The sequence below is a fragment of the Leuciscus leuciscus genome, assembly GCF_965113295.1.
Source record: "Leuciscus leuciscus genome assembly, chromosome: 14".
Classification (NCBI taxonomy): domain Eukaryota; kingdom Metazoa; phylum Chordata; class Actinopteri; order Cypriniformes; family Leuciscidae; genus Leuciscus; species Leuciscus leuciscus.
This window is the reverse complement of record NC_138738.1, coordinates 37,262,618-37,285,879: the sequence shown is the minus strand read 5'-3', so window position 1 is coordinate 37,285,879 and position 23,262 is coordinate 37,262,618. Positions and strand designations below refer to the sequence as shown.

Sequence of the window (23,262 nt, the reverse complement as noted above, 5' to 3'; positions counted from 1 at the left end):
TAACAAACACTGGTAAATTTCATAATAAAAAATTGTTCAATTGATTTCATGGAGCCTTTAATGATATTTAGCAAATACATCCACCACTTATCATCTTAATCTAATCTTTGGAGATGCGAGGCACCAAAAATAATTATGTATTATTTATTAGCAGAGAGAACGAGTGGGGCATTTTTGAAGACTGTCCTAAACAGATTTCCTACAACTCGAGAACTGCTCGTGAACGAATCGTTCAGACTGGTTTGTGAACCGCTCAACCGATTCATTAAAAAAAGATCCGATTCATCACCGGACATCACTAGTGTATCCTGGCGTTATGGTTGCTTGCATAGCCAATCGTTTACCTGCTTTACGCTTAAAAATGAGAAAAATACCCTGCTTCACTGATTCATAATATGAAAAATCAATGCCTCCGTGTGTGTGTACCGATGCAGTCTCACCTGTGCGCCACATAAGCACGAGCCCTCCTTGCGCTGCCACGTCATTCACAACCGTCGCGCGCATCTCTGGAAGACTCCGACGTGTCTGTCCACAAAACCGGCAGCTGGGAGAAAAATAATAAAACTGATTATATTCTCACAGGTGACACGAAGCGGGGATCATGGGGGGATCGCAGAGTTTGGAAATTCCAGGAGGTGGTTCGGAGGGCTATCACGTTCTCAGAGTGAGTGTGTTTTACAGACCCGTCCGCTCTATCGGTCTCTTTCTTTCACTCATACGCGAGATCGCGACTCTCAGGCAGCGGAAAGTTCAAATCGAGGGCGGGGATATCAGTGCGGCCTGCTAACATTGGCTAAATGCTAACGCGGCTAAATGAAAATCCCTGCTGTTAATTGTCAAGAGATTTCTTTTCAGCATTTGACATGCAAAGACTGATAGCCTGCAAGTCTTTATTTATCCTACTGCGCCATGTCATTTTTTTGTGTGTGGATGGGCTGTTGAAGAAGCTTTATCCATAGCTTCATTATGCATAGCTGTTAAAATTTTCAGTTTTCATCTGCCACAACTCAAATTGACCTAAACTAAAGCAATTTACTCAAGAAACAGCATAATGTGTGTAAGAGCAGCATGCCATTTTGATATTTGGGTACATGCATGACTGCATATTTTGTAGGTTGACATCTCAGTCAAGGTTGTAAAGTGTTAACTTTGACATTTTCCTGATGCAAAGAGCATTATTTCATGATCACATATATATCAGTTTAGAGTTTTGCCATCAGATATTGATGTTTGGTATTTTTATTTGAATGTTATGGTATAACCAGTCTCCTTTCTCTGTTACGCAGGTGCAGGAGAATTCTCCCGGGCACAGAGCAGGTCTCGAACCCTTCTTTGACTTTATTGTGTCCATCAACAACACTAGACTGGTAGGTTTGTTGCATATGGTCATCCATCATCTCTTCAATTAACTGACTATTTATCGAACCTCATCAGTGTTTTTAAGTTACAAGCATGTGAGAAACCGATAAAAAAACAAGCTTTATTTGCCTTATATGAACTGGGGTTAGTACTTTAAATGGAAAATTGGTTTATATATTGAATAGCCATGTAATAATACCAATTTTGGGACAATCCATTGAATTAGATACTTTAGGAATGAAGTCTGGTAGTATATAATGCTTTTAAAACTGACAGTTCTCACTCTAAAATCTGATTGGACGAACCACATTTGAAGCCATTGTAAAACATCTGATATATGCACACCTGGACTGTACAATATTTACAGTTTAAAATGAATATGTGGTTGACATTCATTTTGTATGGTGTTATATAGCATCCTTTTACACAATCCTACCTAGTATGTTTGTTGCTGTTTAATGTTGTTTTTGCTTTGATTTATATAGAACAAGGATAATGACACGCTGAAAGACATATTGAAGGCTAGTGTTGAGAAACCTGTGAAGATGCTGGTGTACAGCAGCAAAACCCTCGAGCTGCGGGAAGCCACTGTTACTCCCAGCAACATGTGGGGCGGCCAGGGTCTTCTGGGGGTCAGCATCCGCTTTTGCAGCTTTGAAGGAGCCAATGAGAACGTCTGGCATGTTTTGGTGAGTAAATGAAAGAGTGGTGAAACACAATCAGAGAAAGTGCTGAAATGAGTTATTTATTTACACTGCATATTTTTGTAAGGGCGGGGTTGCATTTGATGAAAATAGCACGTTTGCTTTGAACTGATTAACAACTTGTGGTCAATTAGTCGTGGTTCAGCATGGGTGTGTTCGTGTAAAACAGACCGGTCGGTCGAGTTGTAAGAAATGTGCGCCTTGACTCGTTTTTCACTTGTTTTGTAGGAGGTGGAACCAAATTCTCCAGCAGCATTAGCAGGATTAAGACCACACACCGACTACATCATCGGCGCAGACACAGTCATGAACGAGGTACGTTTCTCTCATTCACATCACAAACTCTTTTCAGACGTCATGATGATTGTGCAAAAACATCTGTATTTTGGATAAATTGTCAATTAATATGACTCTCTGCAGCTCAAATATAGATTAAAACGCTTGCAGATTCTTCAGAGCTGAAATGACAAAAAAGTGCTGTGCTCATCATCTGTTAATAAAATATATTTTTATCATTTTGCATTTTTATATTTGCTAGAAATATTTAGATTTTTCATTAAATGTTTCGTTCACTACATATTTTTTTTTAAGAAAAAGAAGCTGTGAATTAATCTGCTATAATAAACTCCATAAATTCATGAGCACACATTTTCTGTAAAAAAACGACATGAAAACTGATTGGTTTTATAGTTTTAAACACATTCTTATGTTTTCAGGACCAGTGTTGTTGTTGTTAAATAAAACTAACGAAAAAGTTTTTGATAAACGTTACCTTGGCAACTAAGTTTAGGTACTAAAATTGCTAAAAATATAAAATAATGATAAACGCGTAACAAAATGACTAAAACTGAAACCAAAATGTAATATTCAACAGTATTATTTTGATCTGCCTGCATTAACACCATTATATATGAGAACTGAACTGAACTGGACGATGACATCACTGTTTTCTCCAGAGCGGCATTTTTTATTTATATATATATATATATATATATATATATATATATATATATATATATATATATATATATATATATATATATATAAAAAAGAACTAAATTAATAACTTTTACAACGAAAATGAACCATCACTGAACTTACTTAAAGGGATACTTCAGGATTTAGCATTAAGTTTTGTATCAGTAGAAAACCTGTAGTATTTTCGAATTACCGTGCTTTCCACCCTCATATCCCCCTGAGACGAGAGATTTATGTATTTTTTGTCTGGAAAAAATGCTCCGATGAAAATCGTCATTTTGCGCCATCGGAGGATTTTTTGGCCAGAGGCTAAAGACTACAGCCAGTAGGAGGAGCTGTTCCACATGTCTTCAACCCGCCCATAAGAGGTGGGATCTCACTCACAGAATGTACACATAGTTTCAGCCATCTTTCTTTGGAAGCTAAGCTAGCAGGCTCTTGTTCTGTGGAGAAAGCTGAGTAGTAGGGGTTACCATCCTCTTTTTCCCGGACATGTCCGGCCGCCGAGATCGTCTAAAATGTCCGGGATTCGGCTTTTGGTTTCTGCAGTCGCCATTCATTGTTTACATGCACACCTTTTGTTTCAATCTAACTGAATTCATTCCGATTGGTGAATCTGAATGTAGTGTTTACATGAACGCTAAACAAGTGATCGGTTGATGTGCGTTTTAACATTGCTAAGAAAATTCCCGCTCCTCTGTGAGAGATACGAGACCGGCGCGTCTCAGTAATGACGCCACCGGCCTCGCGCCGTTCTCCCGCGGCCCTCAGTCTCGTCCTGCTCACCACAGTAAACATGATGAATGGCGACTGTAGAGCGCAAAAGCCGAATCCCGGACATTTTGGGCGATCTCGAAATCCCATGCAGACTCGTCACGGAGTCTCACTAGTTGCCCAGCCTTGTTTTCAACTGCGCTCTTTACCGGTAGGCGTGGCCTCCTAGGGCAGCGAAGCAAGTGCATTCTGGGAGTTGTTGTCTTTCATCCACATAAGCCAAAAATACATTTTCTGGCTTTTCTCAGTCTAGAAAGCTCCAAATTCAAAAATAATTTCACATTTCTTCTACATAAATGACCTATTTTAAATACACATTCATCTTTCCAGAGGTGAAGTATCCCTTTAAGCTGGACTATGACGCTATTTTCTTCTAGATCTGCTGTACAGCAGAAACAAACTTTGTTGCATTATTGTCCTGTTATCACTGTAAAGCTGCTTTGAAACAATCTGTATTGTAAAAAGCGCTATATAAATAAAGATGACTTGAAATCTGAAAATATACAAAAAATGCCCATTTAAAATGAGTAAATACTTAATGTAAATAATACTAAAATAACTGTTCAAGATTGTCACGAGGCCTCTTGTGCAAAATCACCAACTCCTTTGCTTTAGCCAATTAGATGACATTATTTTAGTGACAAATCAGCAGAATTTGCAACATTGTAGAATACATTACAAACAAATCAAGATGCATTTCAGTGATTTTTATTTTATTTCTTCATTCTGTGCTCTTTCTCCAGTCAGAGGACTTATTCTCATTGATAGAAACCCATGAGGGCAAAGGCCTGAAACTGTACGTCTACAACACCGACACGGACAACTGCAGAGAAGTGGTCATAACACCCAACGGTGCCTGGGGTGGAGAGGGCAGGTGTGTGAAACTCTCGTGCTCTCTCCTCTGGTTCCTGCCTCTGTGTGTGTGTCTGACGTGATTATTTTTCTCCGTTCAGTCTCGGCTGCGGTATCGGCTATGGTTACCTGCACAGAATCCCAACTCGGCCCTTCGAAGAGGGCAAGAAAATCAGCTTCCCCGGACACACCCCCAGTGAACCCGCCAGCCCTCTGAAAGACGGCTTCACAGAGGTTAGTGTGTGTATGTGCATTTCACATGGTGTATTTGAATATATTTGGTCTGCCGTTTGACTACGATGATGTTTTGTGTAGGTTCAGCTGTCGGCTGTGACTCCGCCCCCTGTGTCACAGCCTGTTCCCACAGGACTTGAGGACAGTCTGTCCGGCCTGTCACTCAGCTCTGCCCAGCCCTCAATGCCCAGCGAGCTCCACACAGGTGAAATGTCTACATTTATTCTCCTTCATATTTTTTTCTACATCACTCAGAATTTATAATATTAACATAATACAAATATTGTCATTTTCTGCAGGTGTTCCTACAGTCCCCCTGCTGCCCACTCAGGTGACCCCAGGGCTGGGTCCCCTTCCCATCGTCAACCCCTCCACCACTGTACCAGGTAGAGAACATGCACTTGTGAAAGTAATATAAGCTGGAAGAAAAGTTTCTTTTCACATTCTCTGTTATGTGAATAAATGATTTTCATTTTGTGCTTGTAGGTTTGATGTCCTTACCGTCTGGTCTCCCTCCCCTGCCAAACCTGCCTAACCTCCCGAACCTTAATCTACCATTACCGAACCTTAGCGCTGTATCTTTAGCTGGAATCAGTGGGTTACCTCATAATACAGCAGGTATACATTATTACACATTAAAGACATTATACCATGTTACAGCTTATTCTGACTAAGAACCGGCCACTTAGGCAGGAAGGAACTGACGTGTGTGACTGACATTTAAACAAGGTCCTCACGGGTCCTTGTTTACATGTCTTAAATTCAAGTCTTTACATTTCTTAAATTCAAGTCTTTACAAGTCTTAAATTCAAGTCTTTACAAGTCTTAAAGGTATAGCGGAGGATCTTTCCAAATTTTAGATAAGACCCGCCCTCTCCACTTTTTGAAAAGTTTGATTGATTCACCAGAATGATTGACAAATAGGAGGACCAATAGTTTAGACTACCCACCAGGAAGTAAAACATCCTCCGCTATACCTTTAAATTCAAGTCTTTACAAGTCTTAAATTCAAGTCTTTACAAGTCTTAAATTCAAGTCTTTACAAGTCTTAAATTCAAGTCTTTACAAGTCTTAAATTCAAGTCTTTACAAGTCTTAAATTCAAGTCTTTACAAGTCTTAAATTCAAGTCTTTACAAGTCTTAAATTCAAGTCTTTACAAGTCTTGAATTTAAGACTTGTAAAGACTTGAATTTAAGTCTTTACAAGTCTTAAATTCAAGTCTTTACAAGTCTTAAATTCAAGTCTTTACAAGTCTTAAATTCAATCAAATTTCAAAGTCTTTCTTAAATTTGATCAAATTTAAAGTCTTAAAGGGAACCTACTACCAGTTATGCTCTTTTGCAAAGCCTTGATTTTGTTTTTGGAGTCTACTAGAATAGGTTTTCATGCCTGAAAGAGTGCCTAACTTCTTTGGGTGGGAATGATTTAAATTAGGAATATCATAACGTGTTCGTTCCCCCAAGAAAACTCAAGACTACAATGGCGGCGTTTCAGAGAGTTCAGAAACAGTGACACTGATATAGAGAATAACTCCCGCTGGAGGGACTTCTTAATTTTGCTCAGCTTTTCAAGCTCAAACAGCAACATTACAAGATGAACATGTAAAACAGCACATTAAATATCTTAAATAGTAATACAAAAGTCTTAGGCACCGATCACACGTAACACGTTTTTTGCAGTGAGAGGCGCCTTTTTTCAATTGGTTTCCTATGGCAGTGAGCGTTCTGCGCGCTGTTTATGCGCCTGGCGTTTTTGCAGTTGAAAAAAAAAAAGCAACTCCGAGCGGAAAAAGCGGCCAACGTCATCGTGTTTTTTCCACTGTCCAATCGAATGAATGGAGAGGCGGGCCTTCCGGTTTTAGTGATGAAAGCTACAGTTGCTTGAACGCCTGGAGTGTGCGATGATGGAGGATAAACTTGTGGTGTTCTCACGGGTTACCAGGAGCTTAACGACTTCACAAACCGTAACTAAATAAAAGGCTGATTTGACGTTTACTTGACTGACAGGACAGCTGTTTCAGTGGTTGCCTAGCAACATAAAAAACGCAGCGCACTGCTCGTTCTGTGTGATGGGGCAGTTCTCTACACCTCGTTAGGTGTGATCGGGGCCTTAATTGTCAATTTAAGAGGTTTTAAATGTTGGGACAGAAAAGCAGTAATGGTGATACAAATGAATGTGATTTATTTAAATTGAGAAGGCGCTGATTTAATCACACTAATGCAAACGCTCGTGTCTCTCTGTAGGTTTGCCCCCTCTTCCTCCTCTGAACCTGCCTGGCATCTCTCCTCTGCCCATGCACCCCGTTCTATCATCCACACTTCCCAGCATGCCAGGCGTCACGCTGCCATCTTCCCTGGCACCATCTGACTTCGGACCGCCCATCTCCTTAGCGAACGTGCAAACTCCAGCGCTCATACTGGATGCCACACCTAACCCTGCGGTCAAAGACATGCCTGTACCCTCCGAGACCCTCTTACAGCAGACGACCCCGGAGTCCTCGTAACGACCCTGTATGTCTCTATTGTATTTATTCAGTACAAAAAGATTCCAGTGTGCAAACACTCACACACACAGAGATAAACACGGTTCTGTTGAGAGATGCCAGTGTCTGAGGTCCGAGAGTAAGGAGCGTGTCGACGGATATCTAACATTAAAACATACAGTAAAATGAAAAGCGACTGTTGTACGTCTGGTTTACACTCTCCTCAGAATCTGTGCCGTCTCGTGCTTTTTCTTTCTGTATATCCTGTAATCAAACGTTAGTATAGCATTCCCTGTAATTACCAATTGCTATGTGATTTTACAATGTAACGTCTGGCCTTTTTTTCTTTCTTTGCGCCACATTTCGAATGCTTGTTTTTTTTGTTTTTTTCTTTATACGTGGTCAGACTGGGCTCTGGGCCTCTGTTTCTCTCGCTCACACACTCTCTGTAAGATAGCTCTGCCGTCAAGATGGGCGGAAACACAATTCAGATGAATGTGCGCTTGTGCAGTTTGAAGATTGTGAAGGAATCTCTCATTCAAACATACACAAGCAATAAACTTCCCAGTTTTACACTATCACCGTCTCTGTCTGTTGAATCTAAATGAGGGATTTATGAATTGATTATAAATCTATCTCAGTTAAGTATAAATATAGTTTGTTGTGTGTGTGTGTGTGTGTGTACATATAGACTCATATGCAAAGTGAGATATTTCAAACCTTTATTTGTTATAATTTTGATATTGCTTACAGCTTATGAAAACCCCAAATTCAAAATCTCAGAAAATTAGAATATTGTCAAAATTATAACAAATACAGGCTTGAAATATCTCACTTTGCATGAAATGAGTCTATATTATATATTAGTTTCACCTTTTAAGTTGAATTACTAAAATAAATGAACTTTTGCACGATATTCAAATTTTGAGTTTCACCTGTTTATATATATATATATATATATATGTATGTGTGTGTGTGTCAAATTGCAATTCCTTATTTTAACGGAGTCAAGCGATGAGGTTTTCAGTAGTTTATGCTAATATTTAGAGAGCATGGTGTATGTGATAATGTAGAGTCAGATTAAAATATATATATATATACTATATATATTATATACATACACAAGGCCTAAAAGTAACTTTTTGCCACACCTGCCAATAGCCGATGACAAGAAAATTTGCCTGCCATAAATATCTTTTACAGGCATAATTCTCTTTTTCAATTTCGATACCACAGCTGAAACTAGTCTGACTAATATAAATGTAAAATATTATTAAAGACAAGTAACAGTAGTTTTCTGGTAGAGACATTGAATAAATCAATTGTAAACTAATACTGAACAACTTCTGTAACTTTTTAGTAAGGATTAATCTGTTAAATTTATACAGTGAAGACTATCCAGTCAAGAGCAGAATCAAAATGAGTCTATTCCAGTCTTCATTGTCACATGATCCTTCAGAAATCCTTCTAATATGATGATTTGATGCTCAAGAAACATTTATGATTATTATCAGTTTTTTACATTTTTATTTCATGATACTATGATGAATAGAAAGTTCAAAAGAACAGCATTTCTCTGAAATCTAAAGCTTTTGTAACATTAAACACTACCGTTCAAAAGTTTGGGGTCAGTAAGAATTTTAATTTTATTTGTGGGGGAAAGAAATAAAATAAATCAATACTTTTATTCATCAAGGATGAGTTAAACTGATCAAAAAGTTACAGTAAAGACATTTATAATGTTAAAATAAGTATCTGAATATAAGACTGAATATAAGTATCTGGGTGTTTGGATTGATTCGAATCTCTGTTTTAGAACTCATGTTAAACATATGTGTAAACGAGTTAGATTTAATGTAAGTAATTTTAGATTTGTTAGGGATTTGTTCACCTTTGAAACTGCTATGATATATATGAATGCCATGATTATCCCGCATTTTACATATTGTTTGACAAGCTGGGCACAAGCTAATAAGTCTACAATGAGGTCACTTGAAAGTCTTTATAAACATACTCTTAAAGTTTTAGTTCAGAAACCAAATAATTTTCACACTTGTCAAATTTTAAATACCCATAGACTTCTGAGTTGGGAAAACTTGATCACTTACAGTAATCTTTGTCTAGTCTATAAGATATTGCATAGTACGGCCCCACCTCCACTGAAGAGATTTGTTATGCAGAGAGCAGGCACTCATGTCACCAGAGGTATCACAAGAGGGGACTGTATCATTCCCACTCGAAAAAGTGCCTTTAGTCAGTCAGCGTTCTCTGTAACAGCAACTAAACAGTGGAATCTATTGCCAAGGATGATAAGAGAAACAGACACTTATCGTTCTTTTACTGGTCAGCTTAAGAACTGGCTAATTGATCATCAGATATGTGCACATTAGACTACTGACTGTCTACTGAGAATTGTTGCTTGTTAGCAGATTGTCTTGTGTCAGACTTTGAAATCTCTCATTATGTTTTAGCCTATATTGTGTGCTGACGTTGCTTGTTATTTATTGTGGTGTGTTGTATCTGTTTTTTTATTATTACTTTTCTATGTTGTTATTACTTGTGGACTGTAAAAAGTCATTTTATGTTTTTTTATTATGCTGATTTTAGGTTGCCTTTATAATAACTGGCCAGGGACAACAGATGAAAATTAGCCTGTTGAGCTAACTCTGGCTCATTTACAGTTATTTTACTGTTAATCAATGAGCACTGTCCCTGTAAAATAAACAAATAAATGAAATGAAAATGAAATGAATGTTAGAAAATATTCTATTTTAAATAAATGCTGTTCTTTCGAACTTTCTATTCATCAAAGAATTTTGGGGAGAAAAAATTACACAACTGTTTTCAACATTTAAATAATAATTAATGTTTTTTGAGCATAAAATCAGAATATTAGAATGATTCCTGAAGGATCATGTGACAATGAAGACTGGAGTAATGATGCTGAAAATTCAGCTTTGATCACAGGAATAAATTACATGTTACAATATATTAAAATAGAAAACAGTCATTTTAAATTGTAATAATATTTCACAATATTACTGTTTTTAAAAAAATTTTTTTTTAATAAATGCAGCCTTGGTGAGCAGAAGAGACTTCTTTTAAAAACATAAAAAATCTTACCGATCTAAAACTTTTGACCAGTAGTGTATATTAGAATGATTTCTGAAGGATCATGTGACACTGAAGACTGGAGTAATGGACTGATGCTTTGAAAATGAAACTTTGAGAATGAAAATTCAGCTTTGCATCACCAAAATAAATTATATTTTAAAGTATATTCAAATAGAAATCCATTATTTTATATTATAATAATATTTTACAATATTACTGTTTTTACTGTATTTTTGATCAAATAAATGCAGACTTGGTGAAAAGAGACTTCTTTCAAAAACATTAAAAATAGTAATGTTTCCAAACTTTTGATCGATACTGTATGTGTACACATACGTACATACACTCACCTAAAGGATTATTAGGAACACCTGTTCAATTTCTCATTAATGCAATTATCTAATCAACCAATCACATGGCAGTTGCTTCAATGCATTTAGGGGTGTGGTCCTGGTCAAGACAATCTCCTGAACTCCAAACTGAATGTCAGAATGGGAAAGAAAGGTGATTTAAGCAATTTTGAGCGTGGCATGGTTGTTGGTGCCAGACGGGCCGGTCTGAGTATTTCACAATCTGCTCAGTTACTGGGATTTTCATGCACAACCATTTCTAGGGTTTACAAAGAATGGTGTGAAAAGGGAAAAACATCCAGTATGCGGCAGTCCTGTGGGCGAAAATGCCTTGTTGATGCTAGAGGTCAGAGGAGAATGGGCAGACTGATTCAAGCTGATAGAAGAGCAACTTTGACTGAAATAACCACTCGTTACAACCGAGGTATGCAGCAAAGCATTTGTGAAGCCACAACACACACAACCTTGAGGCGGATGGGCTACAACAGCAGAAGACCCCACCGGGTACCACTCATCTCCACTACAAATAGGAAAAAGAGGCTACAATTTGCATGAGCTCACCAAAATTGGACAGTTGAAGACTGGAAAAATGTTGCCTAGTCTGATGAGTCTCGATTTCTGTTGAGACATTCAGATGGTAGAGTCAGAATTTGGCGTAAACAGAATGAGAACATGGATCCATCATGCCTGGTTACCACTGTGCAGGCTGGTGGTGGTGGTGTAATGGTGTGTGGGGGATGTTTTCTTGGCACACTTTAGGCCCCTTAGTGCCAATTGGGCATCGTTTAAATGCCACGGCCTACCTGAGCATTGTTTCTGACCATGTTCATCCCTTTATGACCACCATGTACCCATCCTCTGATGGCTACTTCCAGCAGGATAATGCACCATGTCACAAAGCTCGAATCATTTCAAATTGGTTTCTTGAACATGACAATGAGTTCACTGTACTAAAATGGCCCCCACAGTCACCAGATCTCAACCCAATAGAGCATCTTTGGGATGTGGTGGAACGGGAGCTTCATGCCCTGGATGTGCATCCCACAAATCTCCATCAACTGCAAGATGCTATCCTATCAATATGGGCCAACATTTCTAAAGAATGCTTTCAGCACCTTGTTGAATCAATGCCACGTAGAATTAAGGCAGTTCTGAAGGCGAATATTTTCTAACAAAATATTAGTATGGTGTTCCTAATAATCCTTTAGGTGAGTGTATACACATACATTAATGCAATTAAATCAAGTCATGGACATTTCTTTAGTGAATTTTTTTCCTACACATATTTCATTCTAAGTGTTTTTCCATGCTATACATTTGTTTAATTGTCAGTAATTATAAACAGCTGGTAAATTCACTGGTCAGTTGTGGACTGATCACTCAACATGGCTGTGAAATGTGGTCCAACTTTTGGTTCTGTCCAGCAGGAGCCCTGAAAGCCATCAGAGCCGGCATTAACAACAGGAGATCTGATATCACACGAAAATGTCCACAACAAAAACATGTCACCACAAACACCAAAGGAAAGAAAGCACATGCATCCAAATATTTTCAAAATGTTTATTTCTCTTTTGGCTACATTCTCTACAATCGCAGCAGCACTTTAGAGACAGATCACCAATATGTTGAGCTGAAAACTGCTTCTGGGGTTTGAAAGAGTATTTAGAGAGAGAGGAAACAACAAAAGCTGAGATTCTTCCCCTGAAAACAGACTCTGGAAGCTTTGACAAGTTTGATCGCGGTCCGGTCCACGTCATTCGGAGATGCTGACCTGACTCAGGCTCCGGGATCAGCGAGGGTTGCTAAGCAACATGACAGCACTGGGTCTGGGCATAAAGGGGTTAAACGATCAAGGGTGGGGTCCGGCCCACCTTCCGTCTGCTCAAACACACACTCGTACGCTCAGACCCTCAGACTCACAGCACACCTCATTCACAACCACAATGGAGTTTGTTTTTCATGCTGTTTCCGGGTAAATCAAATTTATATTTGGTCGGATTCTGAGTAAATCATAGAACTAAAAGCAACATCAGGTAGCAGCGAGGTGATGCTGCATCAGACAACAAAATCTACAAACAAACGGAGAAAATATGAAAACCTGCTCAGGGTTGGATTCATTAAATACGCAGGCGTGGTTCGAGAGGTCTACTGAGACGACTCTCTTTACGGCGTCTCCTCCTACATGCAGGACGCCCAGGTGAAACTGGTCTCATCAAACTGATCTATAGAACACGTGCAGGTCATTTTACACCCCAAAATCCAAATAAATAATTATGCGACTTAAAATGAATCACAATTTTGACAATATATGGCAATTAAATGTATGGAAAAGACAGATTGTGACACTATTTTGATGAGTTTTACTGTTAAAAAGTTCTTTATAACAGTAAAACTCAATCAAAACAGTGTCACAATATATGTAAATCTGTGTCAAAATCTGTAATGGTCCTGAAACAGCCTTCATTTCTTTAATGTAATATTAAAATTAATTTTTCACGCTTGTTTTTGGGGTGAAACACGACCTGGACATTATTTGTATAGATTCATTCATCCACATTTTTTAAATATTGCGCCCATTTAAACATAAGCTGACAATGTTCATACATGTTGCTTTGAAGTGAAACAGACAGTATTTTGTAACACACAAACACACACACCTTGCAATCTGTGGCCAACACACATGTATGTTATGAACAGCCAACATATAACGCTGTGGCGTAAAACATCCATTCTCAGGTGCACACACACACACACAAATTCTTACGGACACCTTTGTGCCACATTAAAACACTCGTTCGTCTATTTCCAATCACACTACAATTAATTGCCTCTAAATTTCACACTTACACAAAACAAAACACCCCTTTACTGAGGCGTAGCTCAGGGAGGATATCAACAAGAAGCTAACACGTTAGCGCAACCCTCCCAAATCTACTCCACAAAATGCCTCGGGTAAAAAAACAAACAAATATCCATTTTCAAATGGTTCTAGCTCTGACTGACATCTGGATCCACACAGGAAATGACGTCAGTCATTCCTGCCCCAATATCAATGGCAGTCACTGTGGCCGTTGTGGGTGTGTCCTACAGCCTGTCAGCTGATACATAGCTCCTCCCCCTTCCTGTCCACCCCGAGGTGTTGAAGGGAGGGAAATCACCATCAGAACCATCAATCACGATCGATCAGCCAATGAGATCAGTAGGAGATTATTCCTGAAGAGGCAGGGCTAGCGGGCGTGGCCTGCAAGTTCCCCGACGAATTGGACCGTCTCATGTGAGGAAGGAGGTACGAGTCACTGCCCAGTTGGTGGACGTCAAAACGGTCCTCCTTTCTGTAAGCCAGACAGCGGCGGATAAACGCCTGCGGAGGACAAGAAACAACTCAGACAGTCGTTCCCACAGGACTGCGAGATTAATCGTAATTTACATGTAATCGTTCTTAAACCGATTTGGCTGTGATTATTTGTTATGTGCAGCTTGTCAGTGACGTACGGCTCTGTAAACGCTGCTCCATCTGAAAGCACTGCGAGTTTGAGTCACTTATAACGTGCTTTTTTGTCCGAAATCATGTCAATGTCCAGCACTTTGGTCAACCTGTTGTTTTAAATGTGCTTTACAAATAAAGTTGGATTGGATTGGATTTGAAAAAGCAACACATTTTTTCAAAAACCTCTTTTCCAACAAAAGACAACATTTACTAACATGCTTTTACTCCAAACTCACTTCATAATGACAGTTGAGCTCATCCTCCTGTGAGATGATGTGCTTCTTAGTCATGTTTAATCAATCAAAGTGTTTCAATCTTCTGTTTATTCAGCGATGATGCCCGATAGGGATGTCCTGGAATGATGTGTTATTGTACTTCTGCTGTGGGGCATATTTAGCGTGTGCGTGTGTGTGTGTGTGACGCCCTCTGGTGTTCAGATGGAGCAGCATTTACTACCGATCAGCCGTACTTCACTGACAAGCTGCGCATTAAATAATCTCAGCCTTTGCCAAATCACGTGCGGTTTCATTGCGATTAATTGTGCAGCCCTAATGCGTTAACATACAAACGCGCAATACTGACCTTAGCCTCGTTGCTAGCCACGGGTTTGGCAGGAAACTGCACCTCAGTGGCTTTCAGGATGGTGTTCTCTTGAAGGATGTCTTGCTGGGACTGATTATGGCCAAACGGCTACAGAAAGACAAAAGATTCAATGCAGATTCATCCTAAAATGCGGTTTAGATCAATAGCCGTGCAGTTTCTAAACACTGAGACTGACCTTTCGTCCATACAGGCACTGGAAGAAGATGACGCCCACAGACCACACATCTACTTTATTAGAGATCTTTGGAGGCTCTTTACCAACAACAAAACACTCTGGTGGCAAATACCTACAAAATAAATAAATAAATAAATAAATAGAACATTTGGTTTTGTTATACATTTAAAATATTTACTTTTTTTAATGGAACGGTTTATTGAACTAAGACAATAAAATGCATGTTTTATATATTTGATACATCAAAACTTTTATGGTTCACATAGTGAGAATATGGAGCTCATAATAGTGGAGTTAAAAACAGGGGAACTCAAACGGAGCAAAAATATACTTTTTGCTGCAGATGCTGATATTTATATAACATGGCCAAAAAGTAAGATTAAATTCTGGTAGCTTGTAATGTAAATCAATGAGATATTTGTAAAAGTATAACAGACTACTTGCATAAAATGCATACAAGGCCCCGTTTACACCTGTTATTAAGATGCGTTTTGGTCGATCAGATCACAAGTAGACGACATTAAACTTTTGACCACTTGCTTTTAGTAAACGCTCATGTGGTCGAATGTGTTCAAACAGCCACAAAACACCGTCTACTCTCCGTCTACTGGACTAATGCGTAAACATTTTGGGAAGAGCTCTAGTCAGACGGGATTTAACTTTATCGCCTGAAGAACCAAGTTTGGTTTGAAGACGAAACGTATTTATGCTGCTCTCCGCCTGTGTTTCCATCGTCTCCGGTCACGTTCATATGTAAATTGCCCAAGTTTATTTCATCCATTAGACTGAAAGATCTGAAAAAACCCATACATTTACCCACCCATAGACCCTCTACTTAAAGAAATCAGGACAGAAGTGGTTGAAAGTGGACTGTAAAAGAGACGGATTAAAACACCAGGTGTAAACGGGACTGTGTCTCCCTCGTCTACTTGTGATCCGATCAACCAAAACGCATCTTAAAACCAGGAGTAAACAGGGCCTAAATATCAGCTGTCACTCTATGCTTGGTTTTATGATCAAAGCTCTGCAGTTTTAACTCTGGGGAGCAAAATGTATAATGCAATACAATGATGATTGACAAGAACAAATGAACATTCCTCATAAGCCTGATGAATCATATTTGATGCATACATTTGAATGTTTTTTCTAAAAACCAAAAAGAGAAATTTAAAAATCTTAAGTTTCACTCTAAAATGTTATATATATATATAAAGGTGGTCCATATAATTCTTCTGATGTCATATGAAAATTCCCAGGAAAAATGCATGACCAGATAAAAATGTGCAACTTAAATCAAATGTAAGCTGCCTTGGATAGAAGCATCTGCCAAATGCATAAATGTAAATGTAAAAACAGATGCATGTTTGATGCATGACGTGACTGTCATTCAGCCTGATCCCTGCCATCATATCTGATATGAGAGCTATGACAGAGGGAACCATTTTCAGTGGAAAACAGCTGTTCTGTTCCTCACAAATTTATGCAGCTATTTCGTCCATTTAGGAGCTTTAGAGCTGATTCCTACATTTTCTGTTCCACAAAACAAAATATGTTTGGAATGACATGGGATTGAGTTCTTGGAGGAACACAGAAGTAATATGCACTAGAAAGCACTGTGTTTTTAGCTGGACACTGACCAGTAGGTTCCGGCTCCCTGTGACGTCAAGTCCATCCCGTCCACTCCGTAGCTGTCGTCATCCATGATTTTAGACAGGCCGAAGTCTGTGATCTTAATCTCCCCACACGCTGTCCCATCCACCAACAGGATATTTCCTGAGCAACCAAAACAAAAAAACATACTTCCTATACAGCCTACATGACAAATAACAATCAACACCTTTCCTGTAGCTCGAACAGTAGAGTGATGGCGCCTGCAACGCCAAGGTCATGGGTTCGATTCCCAAGGGAAAGCAAGAACTGATAAGAATGTATATGTGTACCTTGAAATGCAATGCAAGTCGCTTTGGATAAAAGCGTCTGCCAAATGCATAAAATGTAGACCATCCTTAAAAGGAGCATTTTTTGCAGCAATTCACCATTCACACCATGAGCTACAAGACCTGCGCTAGTCTCTGAGAAGAGTTCACGTGTGTGAATGAAAGAGATCATGGGCTGTGTCCGAAAGCTTAGGGACTTGTCGCCTCGCTGTCCTATCAGGCGATAACCTGCCAGGCAGCGTTTGCGCACGAAGGTTCCTCACGAGACTGATTTCAGACAGACTTCTGAGGCGGCGTAACGCTTTAATGATCTACAACACAACAGAGAGAGCTTTGGTGATAACTAAGCGAATATTGAATTACTAAAATAGTAATTTCTTACTAGAAATGGAGTGGAAAAAGATGGTCAAAAATGTACATTTACACACAAACTGACCATCAACTGCAACTTTCATGCGCCATCTTTATTTTTTTTAGCTCAAGGGCCATGGAATGGAACGCACAGGATTGTGGGATGTTAAAGGCAGGGAAGGATGCATCTATGATGCCTTCAAAAATGCCTTCATCGATCAGATGAAGGGATCTCAGACAGGATTTGACACGATTATTGGATTCGGACGTGCCTTCTTGTCTTCGTAGCACCGTATGCTGCCTATTGAAGCAGCGTCTTTTAGCTTTCGGACACAGCCATGTTCTGTAGTAGAGCTCTGTGCCGGAAGGATTTTTCAATCCCGCTCCTGTCAAAAATATGTTAAGATTTGATCCCACTCCCGTTTTGTCCCGTTCCCGCCCGCAAAAGCCCGTAGGAAGAGGTCTACGCAGTCCCGGTCCGGTTGGATTCTGTCTTGTTCTGGTGTCTAAAGGCCACTTTCCAGACACAAATGATGCTTCAGATCTCCAGTGACAGACTTGTGCATGCTGTTATTATTAGATAATTATAATTTGTCGTTTCTTTCTCCCGCTTCCCGTACACATACTAGGGTGTGTTCACACTTGCTCGTTTGAACCGGACCAAAAAACTTTAACACCGAACCTAAAGGCATAGGGATATGTTCACAACCTGATTGGTTGGCTTGGTACATATATATTTCATGACAGAACTTACCGAACATCCAAAAAAATGCTGAGTGCTGGGATAAATGCACTCGCTGTATGTGCGAAGCTACATATGATGGTATTTTGACCAGCTGAGAACTCGTGAAGAGCTTATAAAATGTGTAAAGGAGTCAAAACAGCGTCAGAAATCCCTCCGTCACACAAACCAAGATCTGCAGCGAGGAGACGTGGCTCTGATGCCTGTACTGAACTGTGATGAGCAACATCACGACTATGATGAGAAAAAACAGGTATGTTTGAGCATTCTGTCCTTTTTAGGGTCACATCTTATGATATCATGTTCTGTTTTTGGTTCGTTTACATGTCTTTGGTCTCTGTGTTGCGTTCTGAAACCCTTCTTTTCAGCGCCTCGGTCCACTTGTTTGGTTCAGATGGCAGCGTTCACACTTATTCAAATGAACCGCACTAACAGAGCAATCGCACCAGGGTTCGTTTTAATCCAACCAAACATGCCAAGTGTGAACACACCCCCAGTATCTTTCATCCCGCACCACACAAAGGTAAATTGTGCGTGTTGCATTCACCCGGTTTCAGGTCGTAGTGGATGATGGGCGGTTTGATCTCATTGAGGTATCGGAGGGCGTTGACTATCTGCATGACGATGGAGCGAGCCTCTTTCTCAGACATCAGCTTGTGTTGCTTCAGATAGAAATCAAGATCGTTCCCCTCGCAGAACTCGAGAACAGTGCAGAATCTACAACAGAAACACATCGAGTCGACATTTGTATAGTTGCAAAAACTAGAGCAAGTAAAATGCACAAACAAGACTAATATGGAAAATGCTTACGTGTCAGTGTCCAGAGAAAAGTAGTCGTAAAGTTTGACTATTCTGGGATGGTCCAGTTGCTTGTGGATTCTGTATTCTCTACAGGCATGTCTGGAGTGGACGCAAACAAATGAGCGTGAAAAACTTGGGAGGGAGAGAACGGAAAAAAAAAAGGTGGGTGACATACTTGTGGTAGTTCTCTTTCTTCTCTTCTCTCCAGTTCTTGTTGAGCTGGTGGATCTTCACAGCAGCATATCGTTGCTCAAACAGGTCAAATGCCTTCACACAACAACAGAAAACGGTTCATTAGGCAATAAGACCCAATTTTTCACAACACATATAAAGTAAGGTTAATAATTCCATGCTGTCTGTGAACATTTTCTAATGATTGGGTGTTTCATGCCACAGCTGTAACCATATGTTTTATATTACCATGAAAATTGAAAATTGGTGTCTTTTATGATATTGCATTTGCCGTTTGCATTAAGCAATGCAAAGCTGCGTGTAGTTTACAATGGTTCAGGCTTATCAGTTTTTCTCTTTACAAATATATACATTTCTGGTATAACTGAGAATAATTCACAATATAAATGCTAAATATAAATATCTGCATTTTTTTAACAAAATGCTATAAAAAATGCTATGTAACAGTTCCATGATCTAATGATATTTGATAAAATCAAGTCCTGTTCTACATATTTCTCAACGAAATATTGTCAGATCACAGAAGTAAAATGGGTTGTGAAAATGGTTTGTTGTTGACTTTATATTTATTTTTTTTAAATAAAGTAATTATGTGTAATATTATTTCAGTTTTAAATAACTGTTTTCCATGTGAATATATAGTAAAATGTAATTCCTGTGATCAAAGCTGAATTTTCAGCATCATTACTGTATTCAGTGTCACATGATCCTTCAGAAATCATTCTAATATGATGATTTGCTGCTCATTTCTGATTATTATCAATGTTGAAAACAGTTTTGCTGCTCCAAATTTTTGTGGAAACCATGAAAACATGTTTTCTTGATTCTTTGATGAACAGAAAGTTCAATAGAACAGCATTTATTTGAAACAGAAATCTGCCATTCAATCAATTTAATGTGTCCTTGCTGAATAAAAGCATTAATTTCTTTAAATAAAAAAAACAAAACACCTACAAACCCCAAACTTTTGAACAGTAATATATTTCTGTGTTGAACAGGAGAGAATACAAACTGTATGAAAGTGAGTGCGTGCATCTAATAATAAAAAACGAACTACCTTATAAACTTCACTGAAACCTCCTCTTCCCAGCAAGTGTAACAGAAGATACCTTTCATTAAGGGTTGGATGGTCTTTAAACCTACAAACACACCAGGCATATTCACAACTTAAAAGATATTCTGAGATTAAGAGTGTTATTATTTCTTTTCAGAAGCACGTTATGGAGCAAACAGCAATTGTTGCAAAGAAAACTAAAATGGCAATAGAAAAATAAAAAATAAAAAAAAGGGTATGTTTTACAATTTCAGTTTTTTAAGTTATAATCATGTCTGCAATCTGTCTTTAAAATGCACATGAAAATGCTGACCCAGACTTTTTAATTCAGCACAGAGTAGCACACTCTCAAAGTTGTTCTTGTGTACAGCCGATAGAAAAAACACATGCAATAACCGACAGCGGCTCAGTGTGTCTCTGATGCAGCGCTTCATTTACATGCATGTAGGCAGAGCATTTTATCTGCTGTGTTTCTCTGCTCTTTCCATCCCCATATTTCAAATCTCCAAAAACAATACTTAAGATTTCATTGAAATAATTATATGTAATGGGCGGGACATACTGAGAACTGTCCTCATTGTTGATTCTTTTAAGTTCTCGAATGTGCAGATTCCTCACGCGCTCCAACCGTTCCAGCTCCGCCTGAATCTCTGCCTCCTCCTGAACACACACACACACGTTGGGTTTTCATGCGTTAAGAGAACTTTCCATAGACACAATGATTTTTATACTGTACAGACTGTATATTCTCTCCCCTTACACTAACCATACCCCTAAACCTACCCATCACACAAAACTTTCTACATTTGAACATTTAAAAAAAAAACATAATTCTGTATGATTTATAAGCTGTTTTCTCTCATGGGGACCAAAAAATGTCCCCACAAGGACAAGGATTTCGGATATTGCCATCTTTGTGGGGACATTGTGTCACCATTCCGTAGGATTTACCTGGACCACACACACACACACACACACACACAGACTTGAGCACATACTAACATACTCAAGTATGAATGACAGATTCCAGTGAAAGGACAAAAAGAAAGCTTAAAACATCATTTCTGCAAGACTGCTTTTGCATGAAGCACCTCACTGCTTTTTAACCATATTACTCTGATGCTCATGACTGTGTGTGTGTGTGTGTGTGTGTGTGTGTGTGTGTGTGTGTGTGTGTGTGTGTGTGTGTGTGTGTGTGTGTGTGTGTGTGTGTGTGTGTGTGTGTGTGTGTGTGTGTGTGTGTGTGTGTGTGTGTATTGTTTATATAGAGAGACTAACCTTTTTGAGATGACCCAGTCTCAGTTTGAAAATTTCTTCTTGCTCATGATACTCTGCCACAGTCAATCTGCACATTCAATACAGAAGCATTTCAATAATAGAACCATTTTGAAGGCAATATTGCAGAAAACATTTGACTTTTTTCCCTTATCAGCCTTTTCTGCTTCTATAAATCATCCATGCTTGTATAATGATCTTAAAAATGATGAATTGTGTCCTAATTATCTCATTTTAATAACATTAGAAGTCAATGGGAAGTCTGCATTTCGAAGGCAAGAAACGAGTATGTGTGTGTGTGTGTGTGTGTGTGTGTGTGTGTGTGTGTGTGTGTGTGTGTGTGTGTGTGTGTGTGTGTGTGTGTGTGTGTGTGTGTGTGTTAATATCTCACAGCGTAGGCAGGCTGGGTTTGAGGAAGGGGTCATTGTCAGCTCCATTGACGGCTTTGGTCTTTCTCTGTTTGGACTCATTGGGGGTCGGGCTCTGGGAGGAGGGGGTGCTGGGAGGTTTGCGCTTTGCTAGAAGTTTCCGCTGCCTCTCAATCTCTTCTCTCTGCTGGTTTATCCACTCTTGCTGCCTATTAAAACAGAAATAGAAAAATATTAAAACCCAAATAAAAAAAATAATAACAGGCAAATGCAGGACAGAAAAGACTCGCCCTATTTTATTATTTACAATGGCAGATACTTTAATCCAAACTAAATGTACAATGCATTAACATCAATGTTTGTACAAAAATTATATATTTTATTAATTCATTAAAAGTTCACCAATATCCCATCTGGATTTCATTTATAGAATTATTTACAGACTAAATATAATGTCAAATTCTGAAAATTAGGGTTAGGGCTGAGGTCAGTGCATTAACTTTATGCCTTATGTCACATTTCGTCTAGTCTCAGCCTCAGATGTCACGCCCCGACCTTTGGCTGAACATCTGATGCATAAAGCTCGGTTCACACCACCAACGACACGCATGACAAAGCAACATGATCCCATTCATTTCAATGGAGACCTAGCCATTTCCGGCGACAGGATGTAGCTTGTAGATATGCAACTAAGTTGAGATATGTTTAACTTTATGCAAATGAAGAGCGACTTTCAGAAGCGACAACCAATAGGAATGAAATCAGTGGAGTGCATGTGACCCGTCACTACATCCTGTAGTAGAGTGTCAGTGGTTGCTTCTCAATACTCAAATTGATGCTTCCTCGTTTCCTCACTCCCACGTTCTCCAGCCCGTGACATACCGTATATTCTTGGGTTTTACCCGGCCAAATTTTTACCAGTCCAATCAGCGAACAGAGGGAGTGGCTGAGAATGATGACGTTGAGGTCGTGCGCTAGTTTGAGTTGTAGGGATACGTCACAACCAGAGTGGCTCTGGGCAGATCCAATAGTTTTAAACTTCAACAGAGTACCCGCCTTCAAGGAAGTTAACGCTAGTCAATGGTGAGTGGCCAGACTCTCTGTACAAATGAAATGTACGTCGAGTGTCTGGTAGGACCATGCTAACGTCCTCCAGCCCGTGACCCAGAAACCGATCAAACTCAGCCATCTTTAAGGACATCTCAATTCTCTAATTGGCCCACAAGGAGTGAGGATGCTTTCTGAGGAGTCATGAGCGAGGACACACAGGTCTATCCTTCCCTCGCATCTTAAGGGGGTGGAGCTAACACCGTGTCCTAACTAAGGTATATTTTCCATGTTAATCAGAGTTTTTGTCCTAACCAGCCGCGACGGCGACACACGACAATTCTATTTTAGAAACAGTTTCTATTTTTTGGCGACGTCGCAC

General features: G+C 39.2%; 2 protein-coding genes across 3 annotated transcripts in view; one reads left to right on the top strand and one right to left on the bottom strand.

The window, feature by feature from the left end:
• Window positions 1-313: 313 nt before the first annotated feature.
• On the top strand, window positions 314-7,962 carry gorasp2 (golgi reassembly stacking protein 2). The gene is made up of 10 exons (XM_082137474.1): window positions 314-664; window positions 1,287-1,367; window positions 1,845-2,048; window positions 2,292-2,378; window positions 4,559-4,689; window positions 4,769-4,901; window positions 4,983-5,106; window positions 5,201-5,287; window positions 5,388-5,519; window positions 7,146-7,962. Exons 1-10 carry the CDS (start codon window positions 602-604, stop codon window positions 7,403-7,405), a joined length of 1,302 nt encoding a protein of 433 aa, XP_081993600.1. The 5' UTR covers window positions 314-601; the 3' UTR covers window positions 7,406-7,962.
• Window positions 7,963-12,394: 4,432 nt separating this feature from the next.
• Window positions 12,395-23,262, bottom strand: part of tlk1b (tousled-like kinase 1b) — a 29,039-nt gene continuing 18,171 nt past the window's right edge. For both annotated transcript variants that reach the window (XM_082136131.1, XM_082136132.1), the window contains 11 exons: window positions 21,857-22,042; window positions 21,469-21,535; window positions 20,753-20,850; window positions 20,194-20,275; window positions 19,120-19,211; window positions 18,954-19,043; window positions 18,691-18,860; window positions 16,751-16,886; window positions 15,114-15,225; window positions 14,918-15,025; window positions 12,395-14,209 (listed from right to left, as the gene is read on the bottom strand). In XM_082136131.1, the coding sequence (XP_081992257.1) occupies window positions 14,045-14,209; window positions 14,918-15,025; window positions 15,114-15,225; window positions 16,751-16,886; window positions 18,691-18,860; window positions 18,954-19,043; window positions 19,120-19,211; window positions 20,194-20,275; window positions 20,753-20,850; window positions 21,469-21,535; window positions 21,857-22,042 (1,306 nt within the window). In that variant the 3' untranslated portion in view covers window positions 12,395-14,044. The remainder of the gene's footprint in view (window positions 14,210-14,917; window positions 15,026-15,113; window positions 15,226-16,750; window positions 16,887-18,690; window positions 18,861-18,953; window positions 19,044-19,119; window positions 19,212-20,193; window positions 20,276-20,752; window positions 20,851-21,468; window positions 21,536-21,856; window positions 22,043-23,262) is intronic.

What these genes read in the sequence shown, in the direction of transcription:
- gorasp2 (XM_082137474.1), top strand. Translation starts at nt 602, where the DNA reads ATGGGGGGATCGCAGAGTTTGGAAATTCCAGGAGGTGGTTCGGAGGGC. An exon ending in AGGGCTATCACGTTCTCAGA is followed by an intron (nt 665 to 1,286) that starts GTGAGTGTGTTT and finishes TCTGTTACGCAG; the next exon opens with GTGCAGGAGAATTCTCCCGG. An exon ending in CCCCTCCACCACTGTACCAG is followed by an intron (nt 5,288 to 5,387) that starts GTAGAGAACATG and finishes TTGTGCTTGTAG; the next exon opens with GTTTGATGTCCTTACCGTCT.